The sequence below is a fragment of the Engystomops pustulosus genome, chromosome 4 (assembly GCF_040894005.1).
Source record: "Engystomops pustulosus chromosome 4, aEngPut4.maternal, whole genome shotgun sequence".
Classification (NCBI taxonomy): Eukaryota; Metazoa; Chordata; class Amphibia; order Anura; family Leptodactylidae; genus Engystomops; species Engystomops pustulosus.
The window spans coordinates 216093946-216119941 of NC_092414.1; the positions used below are offsets into that span (position 1 = coordinate 216093946).

Consider the following 25996-nt stretch of genomic DNA (forward strand, 5'->3'; position numbering starts at 1 on the left):
TGCACTTCATAGTGACGGTATTTATCATTCCATGCCGTGTACTGGGAAGCGGGAAAAAAATTGAGAATGCAGTGAAAATGATGAAAAAACGCATTTGTGCCATTTCTTGTGGGCTTGGATTTTACAGCTTTCACTGTGTGCCACAAATCACATGTCTATTTTATTCTTTGGTTCAGTACGATTACGGGGATACCAAATTTGTACAGGTTTTATAATGTTTTTATACATTTAAAAACATTAAAACCTGCTGTACAAAAAAATATTCTTCATTTTGCCATGTTCTGGCACTAATAACTTTTCCATACTTCAGTGCACGGAGCTGTGGGGGGGTGTCATTTTTTGCGACTTTTGATGACGTTTTTAATGCCATCATTTTGAAGACTGTATGGGCTTTTGATCACTTTTTATAGAATTTTTTTATATTTTTCAAAATGGCAAAAAAGCGGCATTTTCGACTTGGGGCGCCAATTTACGTTACGGGGTTAAACACCGCTAAAAATAGTTATTATATTTTGACAGATTGGACATTTTGGGACGCGACGATACCTAATGTGTTTATGATTTTTACTGTTTATTTATATTTATATCAGTAAATCTAGGAAAAGGAGGTGATTTAAACTTTTACTTTTTTTACTATTTTGTAATTTTTTTTTACATTTAAAATTTTTTTTTTTTTAACCATTATTTTAGATCCTCCAGGGTAATTTAACCCTGCAGGGTCTGATTGCTAATACTATATACTATACAGTATATATACTATACAGTAGTATTGCAGTATATACCAATATTACAATGATTTCTAATAGCCTGCCCTCTGCTGGCTATTAGAAATCATTACACATGGCAAGCCTAAGAGTCTCAATGAGACTAGGCTGCAGGTGGCGGCGATCGGCCATCCAAGATGGCGGCAGGCATTTAACGGTTAGTTAGGTGCCGCGGTCAAGGTCGACCGCGGCACTTAACAGGTTAACTGCCGCGATCGGTGCCAACACCAACTGCGGCAGTAACAGGCAGGTGTTGGCTCTATTATACAGCCGTCACCTGCTGTGTACGGAGAAAGCTCAGCTCATGAGCTCTCTCCATACTCCCATCGTGTCACAAGGACTATATAGTTCCTCCTCAGTCGCTAACGTGTTGTATACCGCCCCGCCCCCCCCCCCTATTTATTTATATATAGACCCCCTCTAACGTATTGATATACAGCAACCTTTTAATTTATACACTGCTACTGCAACATCCCCCACCGGGGGCCGGGCCTTTCTTGTAGCCTGGAGGAAGTCGGGCCTGGGATACCTGGTGGCCTTAGGCACGCGATGGTCGTGGTGCTTGGTATACAGGAACGGACTCCTTGTCCAGAACCTGGCAGGTCTCCAGCAGGTGGTGTGGGCAAGAAAATGGAGGGAGAGGCTTCTAAAATAGTTTTCTCCCTGGGGCAACCCCGATTTGTAGATAGGTGATGGAGGATGGGGAGCCCGTGATGTGAACGGCCTAATCCAGGGATCACTCGAAGGCACGTTGGTGCAGACTTACAGTTCTTTATTGGAAGAGAAAATAGCAGGCAATGGCCTTGAACATCAGCAGAACTTCAGGTGGAAGGACTTAGCTGGTCGGAGTGCAGGTCCACAGGAAGGTGGTTGTTTACAGCCTGGTTAATAGCTTCAGGCTGGGCTGGTAAAGATGGAACATAGTCCTGATGGTGGATCTCTGTCCTCTCCTGACTGGCCAAGGTACAGACACCTCTGCTTCCTGATCTGTGTGTCTGATCTGTGGAACGCTGGCTCTCTGAAGACTGAGCTGCACAATTCAGACCCATGTGCTCCCACCCACAAGGGGTTTCATAAACTTCCCCTTGTGAGGTAGTGAGCACTTGTCCAACCAGCACACTCCTTCCTTCACAGCAATTACAGAGCATACAATTGGATAGTTACTAAGCAGTTACTAAGTTCACCATGTTAGAGCCCCTGGAAAATTTTCCTAGGCTCACCAGACAGCTCCTGACAAGGAGAGAGACACTTTCACAACACCTACCTACCCTATGCACCGGCAGGGTTGTTGCACTAGCCGCTAATTTACTTATATACAGCCCCCACCTAAAATATTTAAATACCGCTGGCTGCTAATTTAATGATATACAACACCCCACTAACTTTTTTAAATTATCTCAATATACTTACCCCCCCCCCCTCCAAATTTTAAACAGCACCCATAGTTTTTTTAAAAGTCCGGCCACTATATACAGATTTACCACCAAGTATTATTATATACAGAGGTGGGAGGGAAATTACAAGTCAAAGCTAAAGGTGAGGGCAAACTATACAATGATTGGGGGCACCAAAGATGAGTGTAACATTATATGGGCTCACCAATGTGTGCATTATGGCACCGATTTTAATGGAGGGGTACCTGTACGTCGTGGATGCTGTTATATTCGCACACTGGTGCATTGACCATAGGCAAAAGTTTTTTGCCAAACTTTTGTTGGCCTAACAAATGACCACTATGCAAGAGCCCAAAACCTCTTTCATAAATATCAGAGGGGTCACCCCTTCTCCTCTCCAGCGCGCCGGACGCATGCCCGACCGTCTACAACCGGGAGGGCGTACATCAGCCTAAATCTGATGTTGAGTATCCTTGAAATGAGCACGTCTTGTCCACGTAGCTGCTCGTAGAGCATTTGCACTGGAACAGTTAGTCATTGTCAGGGTTGGACTGGCCCACTGGTGTGCCGGTGAAAACACCAGTGGGCCCTGATGCCTATTAGCTCCGCCCCTGCTGTGTACTGACACCGCCCCCGCCGCAAATCTGTGAAATCTTCTCCCTGATGTCTGAATGCAGACATTTCAGGAGGAGATTCTTCAAGTGGGCATTTTTCAGGGATTGACACATTTAACAGGGGACTGCACTGGGATTGTGTCTCAAGCAATAGGATTTTGATGCAGCTGCACAACTTGCATTCAACAGAAATCAGGGGGCGGGCAGTCGCACGATCCGACTGATTCGGACTGAGCGCGGGATTTAACTTTCAAATTGTGTCGCATCCAATGCACTTACATGCACCAGGAAGAAGAAGGTGAACTCCGGGGACCTGAGCGGGGAAGTGACACATGCAGGATATCTGGCGCACGATCTTAGCAGCACAGTGCATTATCGTAGGACAATGCACTTTCGGGGAACTCTGCGGACAGGTAAGTAAATGTGCCCCATGGTCTTAAGCTGCGTTCACATTATGGGACACATTGGGGGTCATTTACTAAGGGCCCGATTCGCGTTTTCCCGACGTGTTACCAGAATATTTCCGATTTGCGCCGATTGTACCTGAATTACCCCGGGATTTTGGCGCACGCGATCGGATTGTGGCGCATCGGCGCCGGCATGCGCGCAACGGAAATCGGGGGGCGTGGCCGAACAAAAACCCGACGGATTCGGAAAAACCGCCGCATTTAAAAACCGAAAAAGTGTCGCTTGGGGAGCGCTTACCTTCACCTGGTCCGAGGTGGTGCATTCCGGCGCGTTGAGATACTTTTCAGCGCAACAGCGCCACCTGGTGGACGGCGGAGGAACTACCTTCATAAATCCCGGCCGGACCCGAATCCACCGCAGAGAACGCGCCGCTGGATCGCGAATGGGCCGGGTAAGTAAATCTGCCCCATTTTCTTACATTGCCGCTCGAGTTCACAGAAAGTGCATTGTCTGTCATTGTTCACTAAGATCGTGCCACTTCCCCGCACTGGTCCGACAGAGTTCACCATCTTTTTAGTGGTGCACCTTTAACATAGGGCATGCAACACAATTTTAAATTTAAAAAAGGCGCTCGGTTCCGAATCTGTTCGGGTCGTCCGACGTCACCCCCTCCCCCCCTAATCTGTGCCGCATGGAGGCAGGCTTTCAAAACGTAATGAAAACACATTGGGGCACATTTACTTACCCAGTCCAGTCGCGATCCAGTGGTGCGTTCTCCGACACTGATTCGGGTTCTGCCGAGATTCACTAAGGTCGTGTCACTAAGGTCGTGCGCCCACTATCCACTAGGTGTCGCTGCTGTACTGAAGTCCACCGGAGTTCACCTCCTCCGTCTCGGTGCATGTAAGTGCTATTCTTGCGACACAAATTCTTTTTTAAATTCCACGTTTTTTCCGAATCCGTCATGTTTTCCGATGGCCAGGCCCCCCCCCGCCCCCAATTTCTGTCGCGTGAAAGCCGATCACATGCACCAAAAATCCTGGGGCAATTCGCCGCAAATTGGAAATATTCAGGAAAACTGGCGGAAAACCGCGACTCGGACCCTTAGTAAATGTGCCCCATTCTGTAAAAAAATGAGTTTAGAACATACAAGTATTGGGGGATATTTATCAGGACCTCTGTGCACTGCCAGTGGCGCAGAGGCCCTGAAATAATCGCAAATGCTAGCTTTTGCGATTATTTTCCCCAATCCGCCACCTTCACGTCAGTGGGGCGTGAAGGGGCATGAAGGGGGGGGCGCAGCCGGCCGAGCGGAGGGCACGGCCGGCCGGGAGTGGGCCAGCTGCTGCCGGCGACTTTTCATACGTGGCCCTGCCTGGCGTAAGCCTCTTGAAGTATCGGGCTGCGAATTTGCAGCGGCGGGGCTATCATACGCTGGCGCAATATCCCCCAATATTTCCATGCGGGCAGCAGGTGGGCCCACAGAATGAATTTCCCTGGCCCCCCCTGTCTGGCTCTGGTGATTCTATCCCAGGATATCCCAGGTCGTATTTTGTGGGGGTTGTCAGGGTAGAAGTAGCATTCGTCTATCTGGCCTATTAACCGTCTCCGCGTATTCTAGACCAACTTATGGCAACCTTGATGAGCTGTCCCCAACACCAACAACCCCCCCACTGGCATTGCTTCCTTATCTACTTTGCATAATCCCGATTTTCAGTTCCATTATAAATTATACACAATGTACGAGCTTGAGTCAACTCCAACGAAGGAGAACATCTACAAGGACTATGGATGTTGTCCACCTGTTTCCCGCAGATTTCCAGAGTTGAGCAATATTTATATTCATGTAATTTGTGTTACTGCTATTTTGAGGCAGATGAAATAATTGTGCCTCCATGCATTTATCACAGACTTTCCTGACAGAAGGTCTCTTGAGTACCCACAATCCCCTGGGGTTGAAAATCTGAGATCACACACAATCTATCATCACCAGCGTATATATATCCGGGGTCAGTCACTCCCATCAGTGCTCCTCTCCAGATGCTTGTACCCAGTGTTGTGAGTGTGGACCTTAACTTTACAGATCTCCTCGAGAAAATCGAAATCATAACTTTGCCTATGAACCAGTCTTCATAACCTGCTGCCTCCAAATCGGACAGGACCATCTTATTATGCATATTAGGACCATGAAGACCACTTCTCTCATCCTGTGTCTGGTTCTCTCCCAACCTCTGCCGTTAAGATCAGATGGTGTCCTACATCAACAGGAGGTGACTGGATACACTCAGGAGGGAGATGTTCTCCTGGGTGCAATATTCCCCCTGCATCTCAGTCCAGGAACACAACCAGAGACCTTCACCAGTCCACCAGAGTTTCTTTTTTGCCAAGGGTGAGGACAACATGGTCCCTGGGCTGGACACCTCAACTTCGGGTTCTTTGTGACTTTGTGTCATTGTCCTGTACACAAATTATCAGTGTATTCCCCAAGTGTCAGCATGTGACAGCCCTGTCCCACAAGTGTCATTGCCTTACTGTCCCCCCCAAGTGTAGGCATGTAACTGTCTTGTCTCCAAATGTCAGCGTGTCCCTGTCCTGTCCCCCAAGTGTCAGCGTGTCCCTGTCCTGTCCCCCAAGTGTCAGCGTGTCCCTGTCCTGTCCCCCCAAGTGTCAGCGTGTCCCTGTCTTCTCCCCCAAGTGTCGGCGTGTCCCTGTCCCGTCCCCCAAGTGTCAGCGTGTCCCTGTCCCGTCCCCCAAGTGTCAGCGTGTCCCTGTCCTGTCCCCCCAAGTGTCAGCGTGTCCCTGTCCTGTCCCCCCAAGTGTCAGCGTGTCCCTGTCCTGTCCCCCAAGTGTCAGCGTGTCCCTGTCCTGTCCCCCTAGTATCAGCGTGTCCCTGTCCCCCCAAGTGTCAGCGTGTCCCTGTCCTGTCCCCCCCAAGTGTCAGCTTGTCCCTGTCCTGTCCCCCCAAGTGTCAGCGTGTCCCTGTCCTGTCCCCCCAAGTGTCAGCGTGTCCCTGTCATGTCCCCCCAAGTGTCATCATGTCCCTGTCCTGTCCCCCCAAGTGTCAGCATATCCCTGTCCTGTCCCCCCAAGTGTCAGCGTGTCCCTGTCCTGTCCCCCAAGTGTCAGCATGTCCCTGTCCTGTCCCCCAAGTGTCAGCATGTTCCTGTCCTGTCCCCCAAGTGTCAGCGTGTTCCTGTCCTGTCCCCCAAGTGTCAGCGTGTCCCTATCCTGTCCCCCAAGTGTCAGCGTGTTCCTGTCCTGTCCCCCCAAGTGTCAGCGTGTCCCTGTCCTGTCCCCCAAGTGTCAGCGTGTCCCTATCCTGTCCCCCAAGTGTCAGCGTGTTCCTGTCCTGTCCCCCCAAGTGTCAGCGTGTCCCTATCCTGTCCCCCCAAGTGTCAGCGTGTCCCTGTCCTGTACCCAAAGTGTCAGCGTGTCCCTGTCCTGTACCCAAAGTGTCAGCGTGTCCCTGTCCTGTCCAAGTGTCAGCGTGTCCCTGTCCTGTCCCCCAAGTATCAGCGTGTCCCTGTCCTGTCTCCCCAAGTGTCAGCGTGTCCCTGTCCTGTCCCCCAAGTGTCAGCGCATCCCTGTCCTGTCCCCCAAGTATCAGCGTGTCCCTGTCCTGTCTCCCAAGTGTCAGCGTGTCCCTGTCCTGTCCCCCCAAGTGTCAGCGTGTCCCTGTCCTGTCGCCCCAAGTGTCAGCGTGTCCCTGTCCTGTCCCCCAAGTGTCACTGTGTCCCTGTCCTGTCCCCCCAAGTGTCAGCGTGTCCCCGTCCTGTCCCCCAAGTGTCACTGTGTCCCTGTCCTGTCCCCCAAGTATCAGCGTGTCCCTGTCCTGTCTCCCAAGTGTCAGCGTGTCCCTGTCCTGTCCCCCCAAGTGTCAGCGTGTCCCTGTCCTGTCGCCCCAAGTGTCAGCGTGTCCCTGTCCTGTCACCCAAGTGTCACTGTGTCCCTGTCCTGTCCCCCCAAGTGTCAGCGTGTCCCTGTCCTGTCCCCCCCAAATGTCAGCGTGTTCTTGTCCTGTCCCCCAAGTGTCAGCATGTCCCTATCCTGTCCCCCCAAGTGTCAGCGTGTCCCCGTCCTGCCCCCCCAACTGTCAGTGTGTCCCTGTCCTGTCCCCCAAGTGTCAGCGTGTTCCCCCAAGTGTCAGCGTGTCCCTGTCCTGTCCCCGCAAGTGTCAGCATGTCCCTGTCCTGTCCCCGCAAGTGTCAGCGTGTCCCTGTCCTGTCCCCGCAAGTGTCAGCGTGTCCCTGTCCTGTCCCCCCAAGTGTCAGCGTGTCCCTGTCCTGTCCCCCCAAGTGTCAGCGTGTCCCCGTCCTGCCCCCCCCCAACTGTCAGTGTGTCCCTGTCCTGTCCCCCAAGTGTCAGCGTGTCCCTATCCTGTCCCCCAAGTGTCAGCTTGTCCCTGTCCTGTCCCCGCAAGTGTCAGCGTGTCCCTGTCCTGTCTCCCAAATTAAGGAAGGTGCACCGAACCCCAAATATGGTTGTGTGCATGAGTCCTTACTTGAAAATTTCATGTGAAGATTTCATGATTTCATATTCTAAATTCTCACCTCCCTCCCAGGTTCAGCTTTCGAGTCTTTCGATGGATTCTCGCCTTTCTCTTTGCAGTGGAGGAAGTGAACAGAACTCCTGGGATGTTGCCCAATTTGACACTGGGAGCAGCAATAATGGATTCATGTAGCAAGGCTAAAGGAGCACTGGAGGGAGTATCATGGCTCCTCTCTGGAGGTCCTGGAGGCCCACCGAATTATCATTGCCTCAGTTCTTCATCAAGACTGGCCGCGGTGCTGGGAGATGCAGATGGAGAAGCAGCTGTGAGTGTGGCTAACCTTTTAGGACTCTACCATTACCCACAGGTGAGGAAATAAAAGTCAGGGACTAAGGATGGATTTACACGTTCAGTTTTGATAGTTTTTAAAGCTATGAAGTCCAGGAGGAGATTGTTCTTCATATCATCTTTCCCTTTATGGTCCACACTTTGTTAAGTCTTCAAAAACAAAATCTATCCAATGTAGGGTCTCCTTCAAACATATTGTTTACTCTTTAATATGCATTCTCTGAGAAGTCTCATTCATATAAACCTAAGAACATGACTAGACAGGTCAGTGATCATCAAACATGGACATGTTCTGCTGCCATCTACCTAGTTTAAACCAGAGGACATCAATGAGTACCGAAGACCCATTAGTGAACCAAGTCCAAAAATATTGTGATCCGAATATTCTCAAAGATCCACAATGCTCCAAACATCCAATAAAGCCTGAGGACGTCGGCATAGAATCCCATTAAGTGCACCAAATCCTTAGAAGACTACCGAGTCTAAGCAATGATTAATATACCTGATCATTAGTATTCCTCAATGAAATGGTTATAACCTTAATTATGATCTAATCATTATTCTTACTTTTCTTGCAGATTACTTATTTCACACCTCCGGCCAAACTCAGTAATAGGTTCTTCTACCCTACAGCACTTAGCGTTGCTCCTACGTTATCTTCACAGGTGAAAGGTATCGTTAGACTGCTTCAGGAGTTTGGCTGGTCTTGGGTGGGTGTTCTCTACCAGGCGACCAGTTCCTCCACATTGGGTCAAGCATTTCTTGAAGAGATGGAAGCATCACAAACTTGTATAGCCTTCTGGGAGAATCTTCCTTCAGAAGCCTCAGCAAAAGATGTGAGACAGATATCAGCGGTTATCAGACAGTCAATAGCCAACGTGGTGGTTGTCTTCTCGATGGAAGCATATCTGAATCCTGTTTTGTTGCACCTGGCCCATAATGGGGATACTAGAGATAGAATTTGGCTGACCACTGATGCATGGTCTACTTCTCCAAGACTAGTATCTTCCCAGCTCTCGAAATTCTTGAGAGGGAGTCTTGGACTTGTTCTTCGTAATGGGGCTGCTCCTGGATTCAAAGAGTTTGTCTTTGGATTACATCCAAGTCACTTTAATAATCATCCATTTTTTACGGAATTCTGGGAAGAAGCGTTTCGTTGTAAGTTGCCTACTGAAATGAACCAGACAAAATACTCTCATTGTACAACTTTAACTCCACCATCTTCAACGAGGCCTTTGTGCACAGGACTGGAAGAACCTGCTGCTCTACAGATATTTTCAGACATTGGGGACCTTCGAGTAACATATAATGTCTATAAGGCGGTGATTATGGTGGCCAAAACTCTGAAAGACATGGCTGCTTGTAGACTAACCAAAAGTAACTTGGTTGGAAGCAATTGTGTTGGAACACACAATTTTAACCCCTGGCAGGTAAGTGCAGGAAGCACATAAGAATTTGTATAAATTAAGATTTTGGCCAACTGTTTATTTACCCATTTACACTTGTCATGTTCCTACAGTTTTTCTTTTACCTTCGTAGAGTGAGGTTGAAAGGAAACATTGATGATGACTTATATTTTGACTCTCTTGGAAATGCTCCAGCTATTTATGATATAATAAACTGGCACGAGGGACTATTAGAAGGAACCTACTGGCTAAGAGTAGGAAGCTACGAAAGTGGTGGCCAGTTAGGTCGAGACCTCTTCATTAACCACAGTGCAATTCAATGGGGAGGGAAGTTTGACAAGGTAAGAGATGCCCTCAATGCCCAACGTAGCCATCAAAAATCAAACCGACAACAATAGGTAATCAAAAATGTGACATCTGTACTTTTAGATACCCATTTCTGTATGTTCTAAGGAATGTTCTCCTGGATTTTGGAAGGTTCCACTTCTTGGCCAACCACATTGCTGCTTCGATTGTGTTCCATGTGCGGTTGGAGAAATTTCTAACCAAACTAGTAAGGATAAACTATAAATAACATCTCACATCATTGTCCATAGTAGATGACTTCATTTGACCCCAATATTTTGCTTGCAGATGCTATAGACTGCTTCCTTTGTCCAGAAGAAGAGTGGCCAAATTCTGACCATGATCGATGCCTTCCTCGTGAGGTGGAATTACTATCCTTGGATGAACCTCTTGGAATCTCTCTAGGAAGCACATCCATCTTGTCCTCCTTTTTTCCTGCCCTTGTACTTTTTCTTTTCATAAAGAACAGAGAGACTCCTTTGGTCCGAGCTAATAACTGCACTCTTAGTTTCATTCTTCTAGTGGCCCTCACATTCTCTTTCCTTTGCCCACTCCTCCTTCTTGCTCCACCTGGATACCAGACCTGCCTTATTCGACAAGTTGCTTTTGGCATCTTGTTCACCCTCTGCATCTCCTGCCTATTGGCCAAGACTATTATTGTTGTCCTGGCTTTCCGAGCTAACCAACCTGGTGGTTGCTTTAAAGTCCCGATGGGACCACGGTGGCCTGTCTTTTTTGCCATGTTTTGTACATCTGCCCAGTTTGTGCTATGTGGCTCCTGGTTCTCATTAGACCCACCGTTTCCAGAACATGATACGAAGACTCAATTAGGAAAAATTGTTATCAGATGTAACTACGGTCTCGGTTTCTGGGTCATGCTTGGTTACCTTGGACTTCTGTCTACCATCTGTTTTGTGGTTGCATTCTTAGCCAGAAAGCTTCCCGGAGCTTTTAATGAGGCGACTCACATAACTTTTAGCATGTTGGTTTTCCTCATTGTTTGGATAAGTTTTGTCCCAACCTACCTTAGCACCCAGGGAAAATTGGCAGTGGCAACTGAAATCTTTGCAATTTTGTCCTCCAGTGCCGGCCTTCTCTTCTGCATCTTCACACCCAAGGTCTACATCATACTCATAAAACCCCAACTCAACACCCGAGCAATGGTGTCAGGTCACCAGAGAACACACACCCCCATCAACCAAAGCGTACAACTACCTGACAGAAGAAGATATCCTGGAGGACACTAAGATCAACCAAACCATCAACTTATCTAGTAAAGTTGGCCATTTATACACTACGTCAATCTTTCCTGTTCACTCTTGTGATGCTATATAGTAAGAAACATAAAATACAAAATGACCACGACTATGGATTTTAAAAATCTGTAACAGTAGGTCACAATGATGAAATATGTTGTATACGTGACAATACAATATAAGATTGTTGAGCAAATAAACTTGTTTAAGACCCAGGAGTTTTCTAATGGCAACATCTGTATGTTCTCCCAGGTTCTTTTAGGTTTTAGCTTTTTTCACACATAATTGGTGAATTTTAAGGATTGGCCAGGATTTACCATTCATAAAACCTTCAAAGATTGGTAGATGTCCCCCCACGGCAACACAAGGAAGTGGCCTGCTAGTTCTTGACCCCTCTTAACATTGCATATTCATCAACGATGCTCTTACAATATACTTACCACCGAGTCATACAGGGGACATCCAGCTTAACCCCTAGGTCCTATAGCAGCAAGCATGGTGCTAGTGGGGACAATGCATATTTAAGGCAGCAGTGTGGACACCTAGGTACCAGTTATGGGGTGAAGTGTAGTGTAGAGAGAGTATAAGAAGCAGTGTCTGAGTGGGGTTCCTTAAGCCGACCAGATACATCCCTGGCCTACAAAAATCCCAGAAAGTCCCTTAATCTATGAGTGGATCCACCACCACACGAATGAAGAAGCTGACAACTACGGTGCTGCTTAGCTTTGGAGATATGGTACATTGGATATATAAACTTCAACCTGCCCAACCCCGTGAGGAACTAGTGATAACTTGTATCTCTCCTTGGATATTGAGATTGTTGGTAGGTTCCACCACCAGGATCTGCTGCGCACCACTCCATGTTGATGGCCGCACCACCTGATGTGGATCCACTTCTAGTATAATTAGTCTGATGTCTCTCTCTATGGGACTCCTGCCAGGTGTGCAGCATCTGATTAGGCTTCTAATTTTACCTTCGTCCACAGGACACGTATCGGTTTTTCCATTTCTTGTGCTTCTTTGAGAAGACAAAAATAAGTTAATGTTTATTAGTTTCTACGTTCTAAGTTTCTACGTTCCGCATTCTAACATTTAAAGGAACCTTTAGGTCTACAACAAGGCACTTACACATAGACTTAGTGACGTAAAGAACAAAACATTCCAAAAACTAAGGAAAAACATTAAAATCACCGGATGACATCATCAGATGCCTCTGCGAGCTGCTGTGTAACATGAGGTCATCAGTGAGGACCTTGCATATTGGTCTTCACAACTTCCTGCTCTACCATTACTTGACTTCCCTTCTGTGGTTGCTCCTCCTATCCACTTCCTCATGCGAAGCCCCGCCTCTGTCATATCCCGCCCATGCGTAGTTCTCACTAATATCAAACAACATAATTAAAAGTGTATTAAATTATCCAAATTTGGAGGAATTCTCTGGAAAGGCAGTAGAGTCTTCAAACTTGAGACTCTTGAAGGGAGTGACAGCTCTCCAACTTCAGAAACGACAAGAGGTTCCATGTCTTCCAGATTCTGCTATAGGAAACTTGTTAACTTTATGGTTAGTAAAAGGGAGAACACCAATAACCACCACAAAAAGAGGAAGAGAAAGTCAGAACAGCCCAATGTGAGGTCAGGGTCCACTCCAACATTAAAATGAGTAAATCTAGGCCATCAGTAAGCAATCCCTTTAAGGGGAACATTAGTAAAAGCTGTTTCGTTATTTAGGTTTCAGAGCAGTTTGTATACGTATGGACACTATTCACAAAATTTCAATATGACCAGATTTATGACACATCTAGTTCTCTGCATCTAGACCCATAAATAAATTATTCTAGAATTCCCTAGTATCTCACTGCACACCTGTCCGTCACATTTCAACTAGCCCCCCCCCCCTCCCTTCACGTCTAAATTCCCTGATCCCTCCCAAGCAACATATTGCTGATAGCAGCTGGTTTACCTACAAAGCAGACGAGTGACCACAACAGAGGAGGAACCAGGCAGCAGGTACAGTGCCAGATCACTAACCCTAACTGCATTGTAACCTGCATGTAGCACAGATCCACTACTACATCATGACCTGTATATACACACAGCCCAGATCCAGTACATACACTACTACACCGTGACCTGTATATACACACAGCCCAGATCCAGTACATACACTACTACACCGTGACCTGTATATACACACAGCCCAGATCAGTACATACACTACTACACCGTGACCTGTATATATACACACAGCCCAGATCCAGTACATGCACTACTACACCGTGACCTGTATATACACACACAGCCCAGATCCACTACATACACTACTACACCGTAACCTGTATATACACACAGCCCAGATCCAGTACATATACTACTACACCGTGACCTGTATATACACACACAGCCCAGATCCACTACATACACTACTACACCGTGACCTGTATATACACACACAGCCCAGATCCACTACATACACTACTACACCGTGACCTGTATATATACACACAGCCCAGATCCAGTACATACACTACTACACCGTGACCTGTATATACACACACAGCCCAGATCCACTACATACACTACTACACCGTGACCTGTATATACACACACAGCCCAGATCCACTACATACACTACTACACCGTGACCTGTATATATACACACAGCCCAGATCCAGTACATACACTACTACACCGTGACCTGTATATATACACACAGCCCAGATCCACTACATACACTACTACACCGTGACCTGTATATACACACAGCCCAGATCCAGTACATACACTACTACACCGTGACCTGTATATATACACACAGCCCAGATCCAGTACATACACTACTACACCGTGACCTGTATATACACACACAGCCCAGATCCACTACATACACTACTACACCGTGACCTGTATATATACACACAGCCCAGATCCAGTACATACACTACTACACCGTGACCTGTATATATACACACAGCCCAGATCCACTACATACACTACTACACCGTGACCTGTATACACACACAGCCCAGATCCACTACATACACTACTACACCGTGACCTGTATATACACACAGCCCAGATCCAGTACATACACTACTACACCGTGACCTGTATATATACACACAGCCCAGATCCAGTACATACACTACTACACCGTGACCTGTATATATACACACAGCCCAGATCCACTACATACACTACTACACCGTGACCTGTATATATACACACAGCCCAGATCCACTACATACACTACTACACCGTGACCTGTATACACACAGCCCAGATCCAGTACATACACTACTACACCGTGACCTGTATATACACACAGCCCAGGTCCACTACATACACTACTACACCGTGACCTGTATATACACAAAGCCCAGATCCAGTACATACACTACTACACCGTGACCTGTATATACACACAGCCCAGGTCCACTACATACACTACTACACCGTGACCTGTATATACACACAGCCCAGATCCACTACTACACCGTGACCTGTATATATACACACAGCCCAGATCCACTACATACACTACTACACCGTGACCTGTATATATACACACAGCCCAGATCCACTACATACACTACTACACCGTGACCTGTATATACACACAGCCCAGATCCAGTACATACACTACTACACCGTGACCTGTATATACACACACAGCCCAGATCCAGTACATACACTACTACATCGTGATCTGTATATACACACACAGCCCAGATCCAGTACATACACTACTACACCGTGACCTGTATATACACACAGCCCAGATCCAGTACATACACTACTACACCGTGACCTGTATATACACACAGCCCAGATCCAGTACATACACTACTACACCGTGACTTGTATATACACACAGCCCAGATCCAGTACATACACTACTACACCGTGACCTGTATATACACACACAGCCCAGATCCAGTACATACACTACTACACCGTGACCTGTATATACACAGCCCAGATCCACTACATACACTACTACACCGTGACCTGTATATACACACACAGCCCAGATCCACTACATACACTACTACACCGTGACCTGTATATATACACACAGCCCAGATCCAGTACATACACTACTACACCGTGACCTGTATATATACACACAGCCCAGATCCACTACATACACTACTACACCGTGACCTGTATATACACACAGCCCAGATCCAGTACATACACTACTACACCGTGACCTGTATATATACACACAGCCCAGATCCAGTACATACACTACTACACCGTGACCTGTATATACACACACAGCCCAGATCCACTACATACACTACTACACCGTGACCTGTATATATACACACAGCCCAGATCCACTACATACACTACTACACCGTGACCTGTATATATACACACAGCCCAGATCCACTACATACACTACTACACCGTGACCTGTATACACACACAGCCCAGATCCACTACATACACTACTACACCGTGACCTGTATATACACACAGCCCAGATCCAGTACATACACTACTACACCGTGACCTGTATATATACACACAGCCCAGATCCAGTACATACACTACTACACCGTGACCTGTATATATACACACAGCCCAGATCCACTACATACACTACTACACCGTGACCTGTATATATACACACAGCCCAGATCCACTACATACACTACTACACCGTGACCTGTATATACACACAGCCCAGATCCAGTACATACACTACTACACCGTGACCTGTATATACACACAGCCCAGATCCAGTACATACACTACTACACCGTGACCTGTATACACACAGCCCAGATCCAGTACATACACTACTACACCGTGACCTGTATATACACACAGCCCAGGTCCACTACATACACTACTACACCGTGACCTGTATATACACACAGCCCAGATCCAGTACATACACTACTACACCGTGACCTGTATATACACACAGCCCAGGTCCACTACATACACTACTACACCGTGACCTGTATATACACACAGCCCAGATCCACTACTACACCGTGACCTGTATATATACACACAGCCCAGATCCACTACATACACTACTACACCGTGACCTGTATATATACACACAGCCCAGATCCACTACATACACTACTACACCGTGACCTGTATATACACACAGCCCAGATCCAGTACATACACTACTACACCGTGACCTGTATATACACACACAGCCCAGATCCAGTACATACACTACTACACCGTGATCTGTATATACACACACAGCCCAGATCCAGTACATACACTACTACACCGTGACCTGTATATACACACAGCCCAGATCCAGTACATACACTACTACACCGTGACCTGTATATACACACAGCCCAGATCCAGTACATACACTACTACACCGTGACTTGTATATACACACAGCCCAGATCCAGTACATACACTACTACACCGTGACCTGTATATACACACACAGCCCAGATCCAGTACATACACTACTACACCGTGACCTGTATATACACAGCCCAGATCCACTACATACACTACTACACCGTGACCTGTATATACACACAGCCCAGATCCACTACATACACTACTACACCGTGACCTGTATATACACAGCCCAGATCCAGTACATACACTACTACACTGTAAAGGAAGTGTATATAGATATTTGTAATATATATAGATATATAAAATATCCCTCTGTCATATTCCTATCCCCTGGGAAAGAGCACACCTGCTGTCTTACTCAGGATGTACTGAGGGCCTTTGGCAACAGGATGTCAACCCCCTTTATTATGGGAAAGTCATTCAATCTCCTCAGGGTCAGTTATTCGGAGACAATTTATATCTCTATATCTGGATGGGAATCCAGGCCCTTTTGTCTCTAAAGTTGTTTAACTACCCAGGGTCAGTTATTCGGAGACTATATGTCTGGATGGGAATCTAGGGTCTTTTGTCATTTCCCACCTGAGGGTGGCTGAATGGGTGACCAAATGGATATACAAGATATGAAGGTAAACATCTGTTGTTCACCATTCTGGGGGGAAGGGACAAGGGGCAGACTTATAAGGGCATGAGTGTGGAGGAGAGGGGAAAGAAATCTTCCATGGAGACCAGCTAGGAAAGGAGGGAGAAAAATCTTCCCTACAGACCAACTAGGAAAGGAGAAGGAATCTGCCATCACCACGAGCTAAGAGGATCACCATAGAGAAGACACTATAGCACCTTCCCGGATTGGGCTGAGTACCTGTATCTCTGTACCCCTGCTTCCCCGCTTCCATCTATTAACCTATCTATTAACCTACCTCTATACCCCTGCTTTCCTGTCAATCTCCCTGTCCCCCTTCGTTCTCTGTAATAATAGGGATAGTTAGGTGTGAGGATTATTATATAGTGTGTGTGTGTTTATATGCATTGTGGTGGGTTGGATTCTGTGGGTTTTGTGGGTATTGTGATTGACATTGTATACTTCTAGTGTGTTAATAAATATTATTGGTATTAACCCTGAGTGTGGTAAATTATAGTGTACAATACAGAGACTAGAAACAGAAGATATAAAATATAGTAAACAGTACAAGGAAGGTAGTGATATTAATCGTTATATTGCATAACAATTTATAGAACTACCAGCCTCCTATTACATACACCGTGACCTGTATATACACACACAGCCCAGATCCAGTACATACACTACTACACCGTGACCTGTATATACACACACAGCCCAGATCCACTACATACACTACTACACCGTGACCTGTATATACACACACAGCCCAGATCCAGTACATACACTACTACACCGTGACCTGTATATACACACAGCCCAGATCCACTACATACACTACTACACCGTGACCTGTATATACACACACAGCCCAGATCCACTACATACACTACTACACCGTGACCTGTATATACACACAGCCCAGATCCACTACATACACTACTACACCGTGACCTGTATATATACACACAGCCCAGATCCAGTACATACACTACTACACCGTGACCTGTATATACACACACAGCCCAGATCCAGTACATACACTACTACACCGTGACCTGTATATACACACACAGCCCAGATCCAGTACATACACTACTACACCGTGACCTGTATATACACAGCCCAGATCCAGTACATACACTACTACACCGTGACCTGTATATACACACACAGCTCAGATCCAGTACATACACTACTACACCGTGACCTGTATATACACAGCCCAGATCCAGTACATACACTACTACACCGTGACCTGTATATACACACACAGCTCAGATCCAGTACATACACTACTACACCGTGACCTGTATATACACACACAGCCCAGATCCAGTACATACACTACTACACCGTAACCTGTATATACACAGCCCAGATCCACTACATACACTACTACACCGTGACCTGTATATACACACACAGCCCAGATCCACTACATACACTACTACACCGTGACCTGTATATACACACAGCCCAGATCCAGTACATACACTACTACACCGTGACCTGTATATACACACACAGCCCAGATCCACTACATACACTACTACACCGTGACCTGTATATACACACAGCCCAGATCCACTACATACACTACTACACCGTGACCTGTATATATACACACAGCCCAGATCCAGTACATACACTACTACACCGTGACCTGTATATACACACACAGCCCAGATCCAGTACATACACTACTACACCGTGACCTGTATATACACACACAGCCCAGATCCAGTACATACACTACTACACCGTGACCTGTATATACACAGCCCAGATCCAGTACATACACTACTACACCGTGACCTGTATATACACACACAGCTCAGATCCAGTACATACACTACTACACCGTGACCTGTATATACACACACAGCCCAGATCCAGTACATACACTACTACACCGTAACCTGTATATACACAGCCCAGATCCACTACATACACTACTACACCGTGACCTGTATATACACACACAGCCCAGATCCACTACATACACTACTACACCGTGACCTGTATATACACACAGCCCAGATCCAGTACATACACTACTACACCGTGACCTGTATATACACAGCCCAGATCCACTACATACACTACTACACCGTGACCTGTATATACACACACAGCCCAGATCCACTACATACACTACTACACCGTGACCTGTATATACACACAGCCCAGATCCACTACATACACTACTACACCGTGACCTGTATATACACACACAGCCCAGATCCAGTACATACACTACTACACCGTGACCTGTATATACACACACAGCCCAGATCCAGTACATACACTACTACACCGTGACCTGTATATACACACACAGCTCAGATCCAGTACATACACTACTACACCGTGACCTGTATATACACACACAGCCCAGATCCAGTACATACACTACTACACCGTGACCTGTATATACACACACAGCCCAGATCCACTACATACACTACTACACCGTGACCTGTATATACACACACAGCCCAGATCCAGTACATACACTACTACACCGTGACCTGTATATACACACAGCCCAGATCCAGTACATACACTACTACACCGTGACCTGTATATACACAGCCCAGATCCACTACATACACTACTACACCGTGACCTGTATATATACACACAGCCCAGATCCACTACATACACTACTACACCGTGACCTGTATATACACACAGCCCAGATCCAGTACATACACTACTACACCGTGACCTGTATATACACACAGCCCAGATCCAGTACATACACTACTACACCGGGACCTGTATATACACACACACAGCCCAGATCCACTACATACACTACTACACCGTGACCTGTATATATACACAGCCCAGATCCAGTACATACACTACTACACCGTGACCTGTATATACACACACAGCCCAGATCCACTACATATACTACTACACCGTGACCTGTATATACACACAGCCCCATAGCTCCCAACCGTCCCTATTTTGACGGGACTTTCCCGTTTTTCGTACCTCTGCCCCGCGTCACAGGCAGCTATTAGATTGTCACGGATTCTCCCCCCAGGTCCCGCTGTGTCCGCATAGTAAATACTTTGAAAGTCTTAACTCATAGTACAGAATGGCTTCTACAGACATCGGGAGGGAATCCTTTTCAGAGAAGTGTCGGGCTTAGCCGGAGAGCAGAGACCACGTCATCAGCTCAGATCAGTATCTGTCCATATATGGTCACTGCATCTCCTAGGGTTCCCCAGAGCAGACATCGGGCAGGGAACCCTTTTCAGAGAAGTGTCAGCTTGGCAGAGAGAGCAGGGACCACGTCATCAGGTCTGATCAGCATCTGTCCATATATGGTCTCCAGGGCTTCCCCAGACACAAGCTCTTTATATAATTAAATTAAATAAAGTTTTGGCCAGGCTGAGATTCGAACCTGGAACCCTCTGCACCATAGACAGGAGCTTAACTAACTGAGCTATAAGCCCAGTGATACAGAGCTGAGGATTTCTGGTAACTAAGAAGTGTTATCTGCCATTTACACTGTGACACAGACTAATGCACTGATATATAGAGAGGGATCTTCTCAGAGATTATTATTGTAATTATTGAGACTATTATTATTATTATTATTATTATAAATTTTATTATTTTTATTATTATTGAGATGAATATTAATAATGGTAAAAATAATAATAATCATCTCAATAATAATAATAATAATAATAATAATAATAATAATAATAATAATAGTCTCAATAATTACAATAATCTGAGAAGATCCCTCCCTATATACCAAGGCAGTATATAGTCATAGTTCTTAGTTACCAAAATTCTCTACCTTGTTAATCACAGAGATTATAGCTCAGTTGGTTGAGGCGCTGTGTTATTATTGTACATGGACACTGCAGGTTCTGGGTTCAAATCCCAATGAGGATAATTTTTTATTTTATTGAGATGATTTTTATTATTTTAATATGGCTAAAATTTGGAGCGTGGCCAGGGAGTCATTAGGGGTGTGGCTTAGGGGGATCGCCATTTTATCCCTCTTTCCTTTTCACAAATGTTGGGAGGTATGCAGCCCAGATCCACTACATGCACTACTACACCGTGACCTGTATATACACACACAGCCCAGATCCACTACATACACTACTACATCGTGAGCTGTATACACACACAGTCCAGATCCACTACATACACTACTACACCGTGACCTGTATATATACACACAGCCCAGATCCACTACATACACTACTACACCGTGACCTGTATATACACACACAGCCCAGATCCACTACATACACTACTACACCGTGACCTGTATATACACACACAGCCCAGATCCAGTATATACACTACTACACCGTGACCTGTATATACACAGCACAGATCCACTACATACACTACTACACCGTGATCTGTATATACACACAGCGCGGATCCAGTACATACACTACTACAGCGTGACCTGTATATACACACACAGCCCAGATCCAGTATATACACTACTACACCGTGACCTGTATATACACACACAGCCCAGATCCAGTACATACACTACTACACCGTGATCTGTATATACACACAGCCCAGATCCAGTACATACACTACTACACCGTGACCTGTATATACACACACAGCCCAGATCCACTACATACACTACTACACCGTGACCTGTATATACACACAGCCCAGATCCAGTGCATACACTACTACACCGTGACCTGTATATACACACAGCCCAGATCCAGTACATACACTATTACACCGTGACCTGTATATACACACACAGCCCAGATCCAATACATACACTACTACACCGTGACCTGTATATACACACACACACAGCCCAGATCCAGTATATACACTACTACACTGTGACCTGTATATACACACACAGCCCAGATCCATTACATACACTACTACACCGTGACCTCTATATACACACAGCCCAGATCCAGTACATACACTACTACACCGTGACCTGTATATACACACACAGCCCAGATCCACTACATACACTACTACACCGTGACCTGTATATACACACACAGCCCAGATCCACTACATACACTAATACACCGTGACCTGTATATACACACAGCCCAGATCCAGTACATACACTACTACACCGTGACCTGTATACACACAGCCCAGATCCAGTACATACACTACTACACCGTGACCTGTATATACACACAGCCCAGATCCAGTACATACACTACTACACCGTGACCTGTATATACACACACAGCCCAGATCCAGTACATACACTACTACACCGTGACCTGTATATACACACAGCCCAGATCCAGTACATACACTACTACACCGTGACCTGTATATACACACAGCCCAGATCCAGTACATACACTACTACACCGTGACCTGTATACACACACAGCCCAGATCCAGTACATACACTAATACACCGTGACCTGTATATACACACACAGCCCAGATCCACTACATACACTAGTACACCGTGATCTGTATATATACACACAGCGCAGATCCAGTACATACACTACTACACAGTGACCTGTATATACACACAGCCCAGATCCAGTACATACACTACTACACCGTGACCTGTATATACACACAGCCCAGATCCAGTACATACACTACTACACCGTGACCTGTATATATACACACAGCCCAGATCCAGTACATACACTACTATACCGTGACCTGTATATACACACAGCCCAGATCCAGTACATACACTACTACACCGTGACCTGTATATACACACAGCCCAGACCCACTACATACACTACTACACCGTGACCTGTATATACACACAGTCCAGATCCACTACATACACTACTACACCGTGACCTGTATATACACACACAGCCCAGATCCAGTACATACACTACTACACCGTGACCTGTATATACACACAGCCCAGATCCAGTACATACACTACTACACCGTGACCTGTATACACACACAGCCCAGATCCACTACATACACTACTACACCGTGACCTGTAAATATACAAATAACCCAGATCCAGTAAAAAAGTGTACTTTCTTTCTAATTCTTTCATGATTTCTGATTCTTTTTTGCAGTCATGTATCGAACTGTGATGTTGATGCTCTATGTCCTGGTGAGTTTCCCTATTTGCAAATATATACCTACTAAAATACTGCCCCCCTATGTACATGAATATACCTACTATAATACTACCCCCTATGTACAAGAATATAACTACTATAATACTGCCCCTTATGTATAGGAATATAACTACTATAATACTGCCCCCTATGTACAGGAATATAACTACTATAATACTGCCTCCTATGTACAGGAATATAACTACTATAATACTGCCCCCTATGTACAGGAATATAACTACTATAATACTGCCCCCTATGTACAAGAATATAACTACTATAATACTGCCCCCTATGTACAGGAATATAACTACTATAATACTGCCCCCTATGTACAGGAATATAACTACTATAATACCGCCCCCTATGTACAGGAATATAACTACTATAATACCGCCCCCTATGTACAGGAATATAACTACTATAATACCGCCCCCTATGTACAGGAATATAACTACTATAATACCGCCCCCTATGTACAAGAATATAACTACTATAATACCGCCCCCTATATACAAGAATATAACTACTATAATACCGCCCCCTATGTACAGGAATATAACTACTATAATACTGCCCCCTATGTACAGGAATATAACTACTATAATACTGCCCCCTATGTACAGGAATATAACTACTATAATACTGCCCCCTATGTACAAGAATATAACTACTATAATACTGCCCCCTATGTACAGGAATATAACTACTATAATACTGCCCCCTATGTACAGGAATATAACTACTATAATACTGCCCCTATATACAAGAATATAACTACTATAATACTGCCCCCTATGTACAGGAATATAACTACTATAATACTGCCCCCTATGTACAGGAATATAACTACTATAATACTGCCCCTATATACAAGAATATAACTACTATAATACTGCCCCCTATGTACAGGAATACAATTATACTGCCCCTGAGAATAAAAATCTTACTATAATGAAGAAGAGCGCTCCTCTTATTGTTTCTTAATGTAGCCAATGTTTGGATTATTACATTGTCTTCAGGTTACTGGGGTGTTGGGAGACCAGACACCTGCATTTGACCGTACAGAAGTGCCATCGGTGACCTGGCCGGACTGGATGTCCTACCTTCCTGACTCCCTACCACTCTCGACCTTAGCGATACCAGGAACTCACGACACGATGGCTTTTTTCGGAGGTTCTCTTGCTGAATGCCAAAGTTGGAGGCTGATAGATCAATACAACGCTGGAGTAAGATTCTTGGATATTAGGTGTCGTCATTACCAGGACCGGTTGCCCATCTTCCATGGCGTTTCTTATCAGCGTACCGATTTCATCCAGGTTCTCACCGATACAGTGACATTTCTAACTGAACACCCAAGCGAAATAATTCTGATGAGAGTTAAGGAGGAGTATGAACCATATCAGAACACCAGAACCTTCTACCAGAGTGTGACCGAGGTTCTCAACCTGATAGGAAGGCACTGGTTCCTCCGATCAAACAGTTTACCAACTCTAGGAGAAGCCAGAGGTAAAGTGGTGATCCTACAAGACTTTTCCTCAAAGGGTGAAGGCCCAGATTTCGGTCCTCCATACCCTGGCCCCATGAGTATTTCTGATGCTTATCAAGTCAGTGATGACTCTGTGAAATGGGCCGAGGTGGAGAGGCATCTCAATGTGGCTCAAAATGGAGATCCCTCCAGAGCTTACCTGACATACTGCTCAGGAACCCACTGGCTTCTCTACACACCGGAGTCTCTGGCTCGAAAGATCAATCCAAGGGTTCTCAACTATCTTCAACATAACACGTCAGTGGGAAGCCGGAGGAGATCAGTTGGTGTAGTAATAATGGACTTTCCCGGGGCAGAACTTGTGAAAGAAATTATTTTGGATAATTGGGTTTGACATATACAGAGACGGATCAAGTTTTTCCAAAGTATGGCTTAATAAAGGATCAACTCTAACCCGGCAGTGGTGGGTCTACTAGACTGGGCGTTCATCCTATAATGTGATATTTTTGAGCATCTTGGGTGGAGGCCAATTGGCCATGGTGGTTCGTATTCTACATATCTAACATGACACTAATTTGGGGACCTGTTTACCAATTTCTTACCTTTTGAGTCCAAAGATTCTTCTAGTTTAAACACATTACGGCTTACGGTCACCTGATTATCCATTCTCCAACTCAATATAAATTCAAGTCTACAGGGATTGGTAGGAACATTATTTGCCACCATCTAAACTCTCCGAAAGGGTAGATCAATGCCTTTACAGCTCCACGTACTGTATCTGGTAGGGCAGATTTCCTAAGGATCTATATACCGTCACACATGGTCTCCATATTTGCTGGGACACAGAGGTGTGTGGTGGTGAAACCCAAAAGACACATATTACAGCCATAATTCGAATGTCCAAAACGTCCAAGCGTATGACCACTCAAACCTCCTCAAGCACATTGTTAGTCCAACAGCCATCTGCCGAATTGGTTCAGCCAGGGAACCATTATTGTAGGTTTCTGGCACTAGTTCCTCAGAACGGAGATCGGGCCATTAAAACTTTTCCAATTTCAACCGCTGGAAGACAAGTCCTTAAACATCAGACTAGTGGACACAATGTTGTAGGTTATATAAGATAAGGACTACAACGCTTCACTAAGAGGCCACCACGGGAAATTAATAGTCAAATTTCCAAAAATACTGAAAGCATGGCTCCCGCTGAGGTTTGACTTGCATGGTTTTGTTTTGGTTTCCCTTGCTTTAGCCTAATGTCCTGGTTCTTAGACATTCCTTGAGGTAATGCTGGTTTATGGCTGCTTATCCTTCTCATGGATCAGCCACGTCACCCACCTCACAGTTGACCACACTGCTTCTTTATCTCCAGGGTGCGTGGGTCCACCTT

The 25996-nt window shown here is 45.6% G+C and overlaps 2 protein-coding genes across 2 annotated transcripts; both read left to right on the forward strand.

The window, feature by feature from the left end:
* Positions 1 to 5366: 5366 nt before the first annotated feature.
* LOC140128610 (extracellular calcium-sensing receptor-like) lies at positions 5367 to 11187 on the forward strand. The gene is made up of 6 exons (XM_072150308.1): positions 5367 to 5569; positions 7742 to 8036; positions 8596 to 9447; positions 9537 to 9764; positions 9877 to 9976; positions 10057 to 11187. The coding sequence occupies exons 1-6, from the start codon at positions 5367 to 5369 to the stop codon at positions 11013 to 11015; spliced, it is 2637 nt and encodes an 878-aa protein (XP_072006409.1). The 3' UTR covers positions 11016 to 11187.
* A 1798-nt stretch (positions 11188 to 12985) lies between these two features.
* LOC140125794 (1-phosphatidylinositol phosphodiesterase-like) lies at positions 12986 to 25043 on the forward strand. The gene is made up of 3 exons (XM_072144662.1): positions 12986 to 13031; positions 23076 to 23113; positions 24143 to 25043. The coding sequence occupies exons 2-3, from the start codon at positions 23078 to 23080 to the stop codon at positions 25001 to 25003; spliced, it is 897 nt and encodes a 298-aa protein (XP_072000763.1). The 5' UTR covers positions 12986 to 13031; positions 23076 to 23077; the 3' UTR covers positions 25004 to 25043.
* Positions 25044 to 25996: the final 953 nt, after the last annotated feature.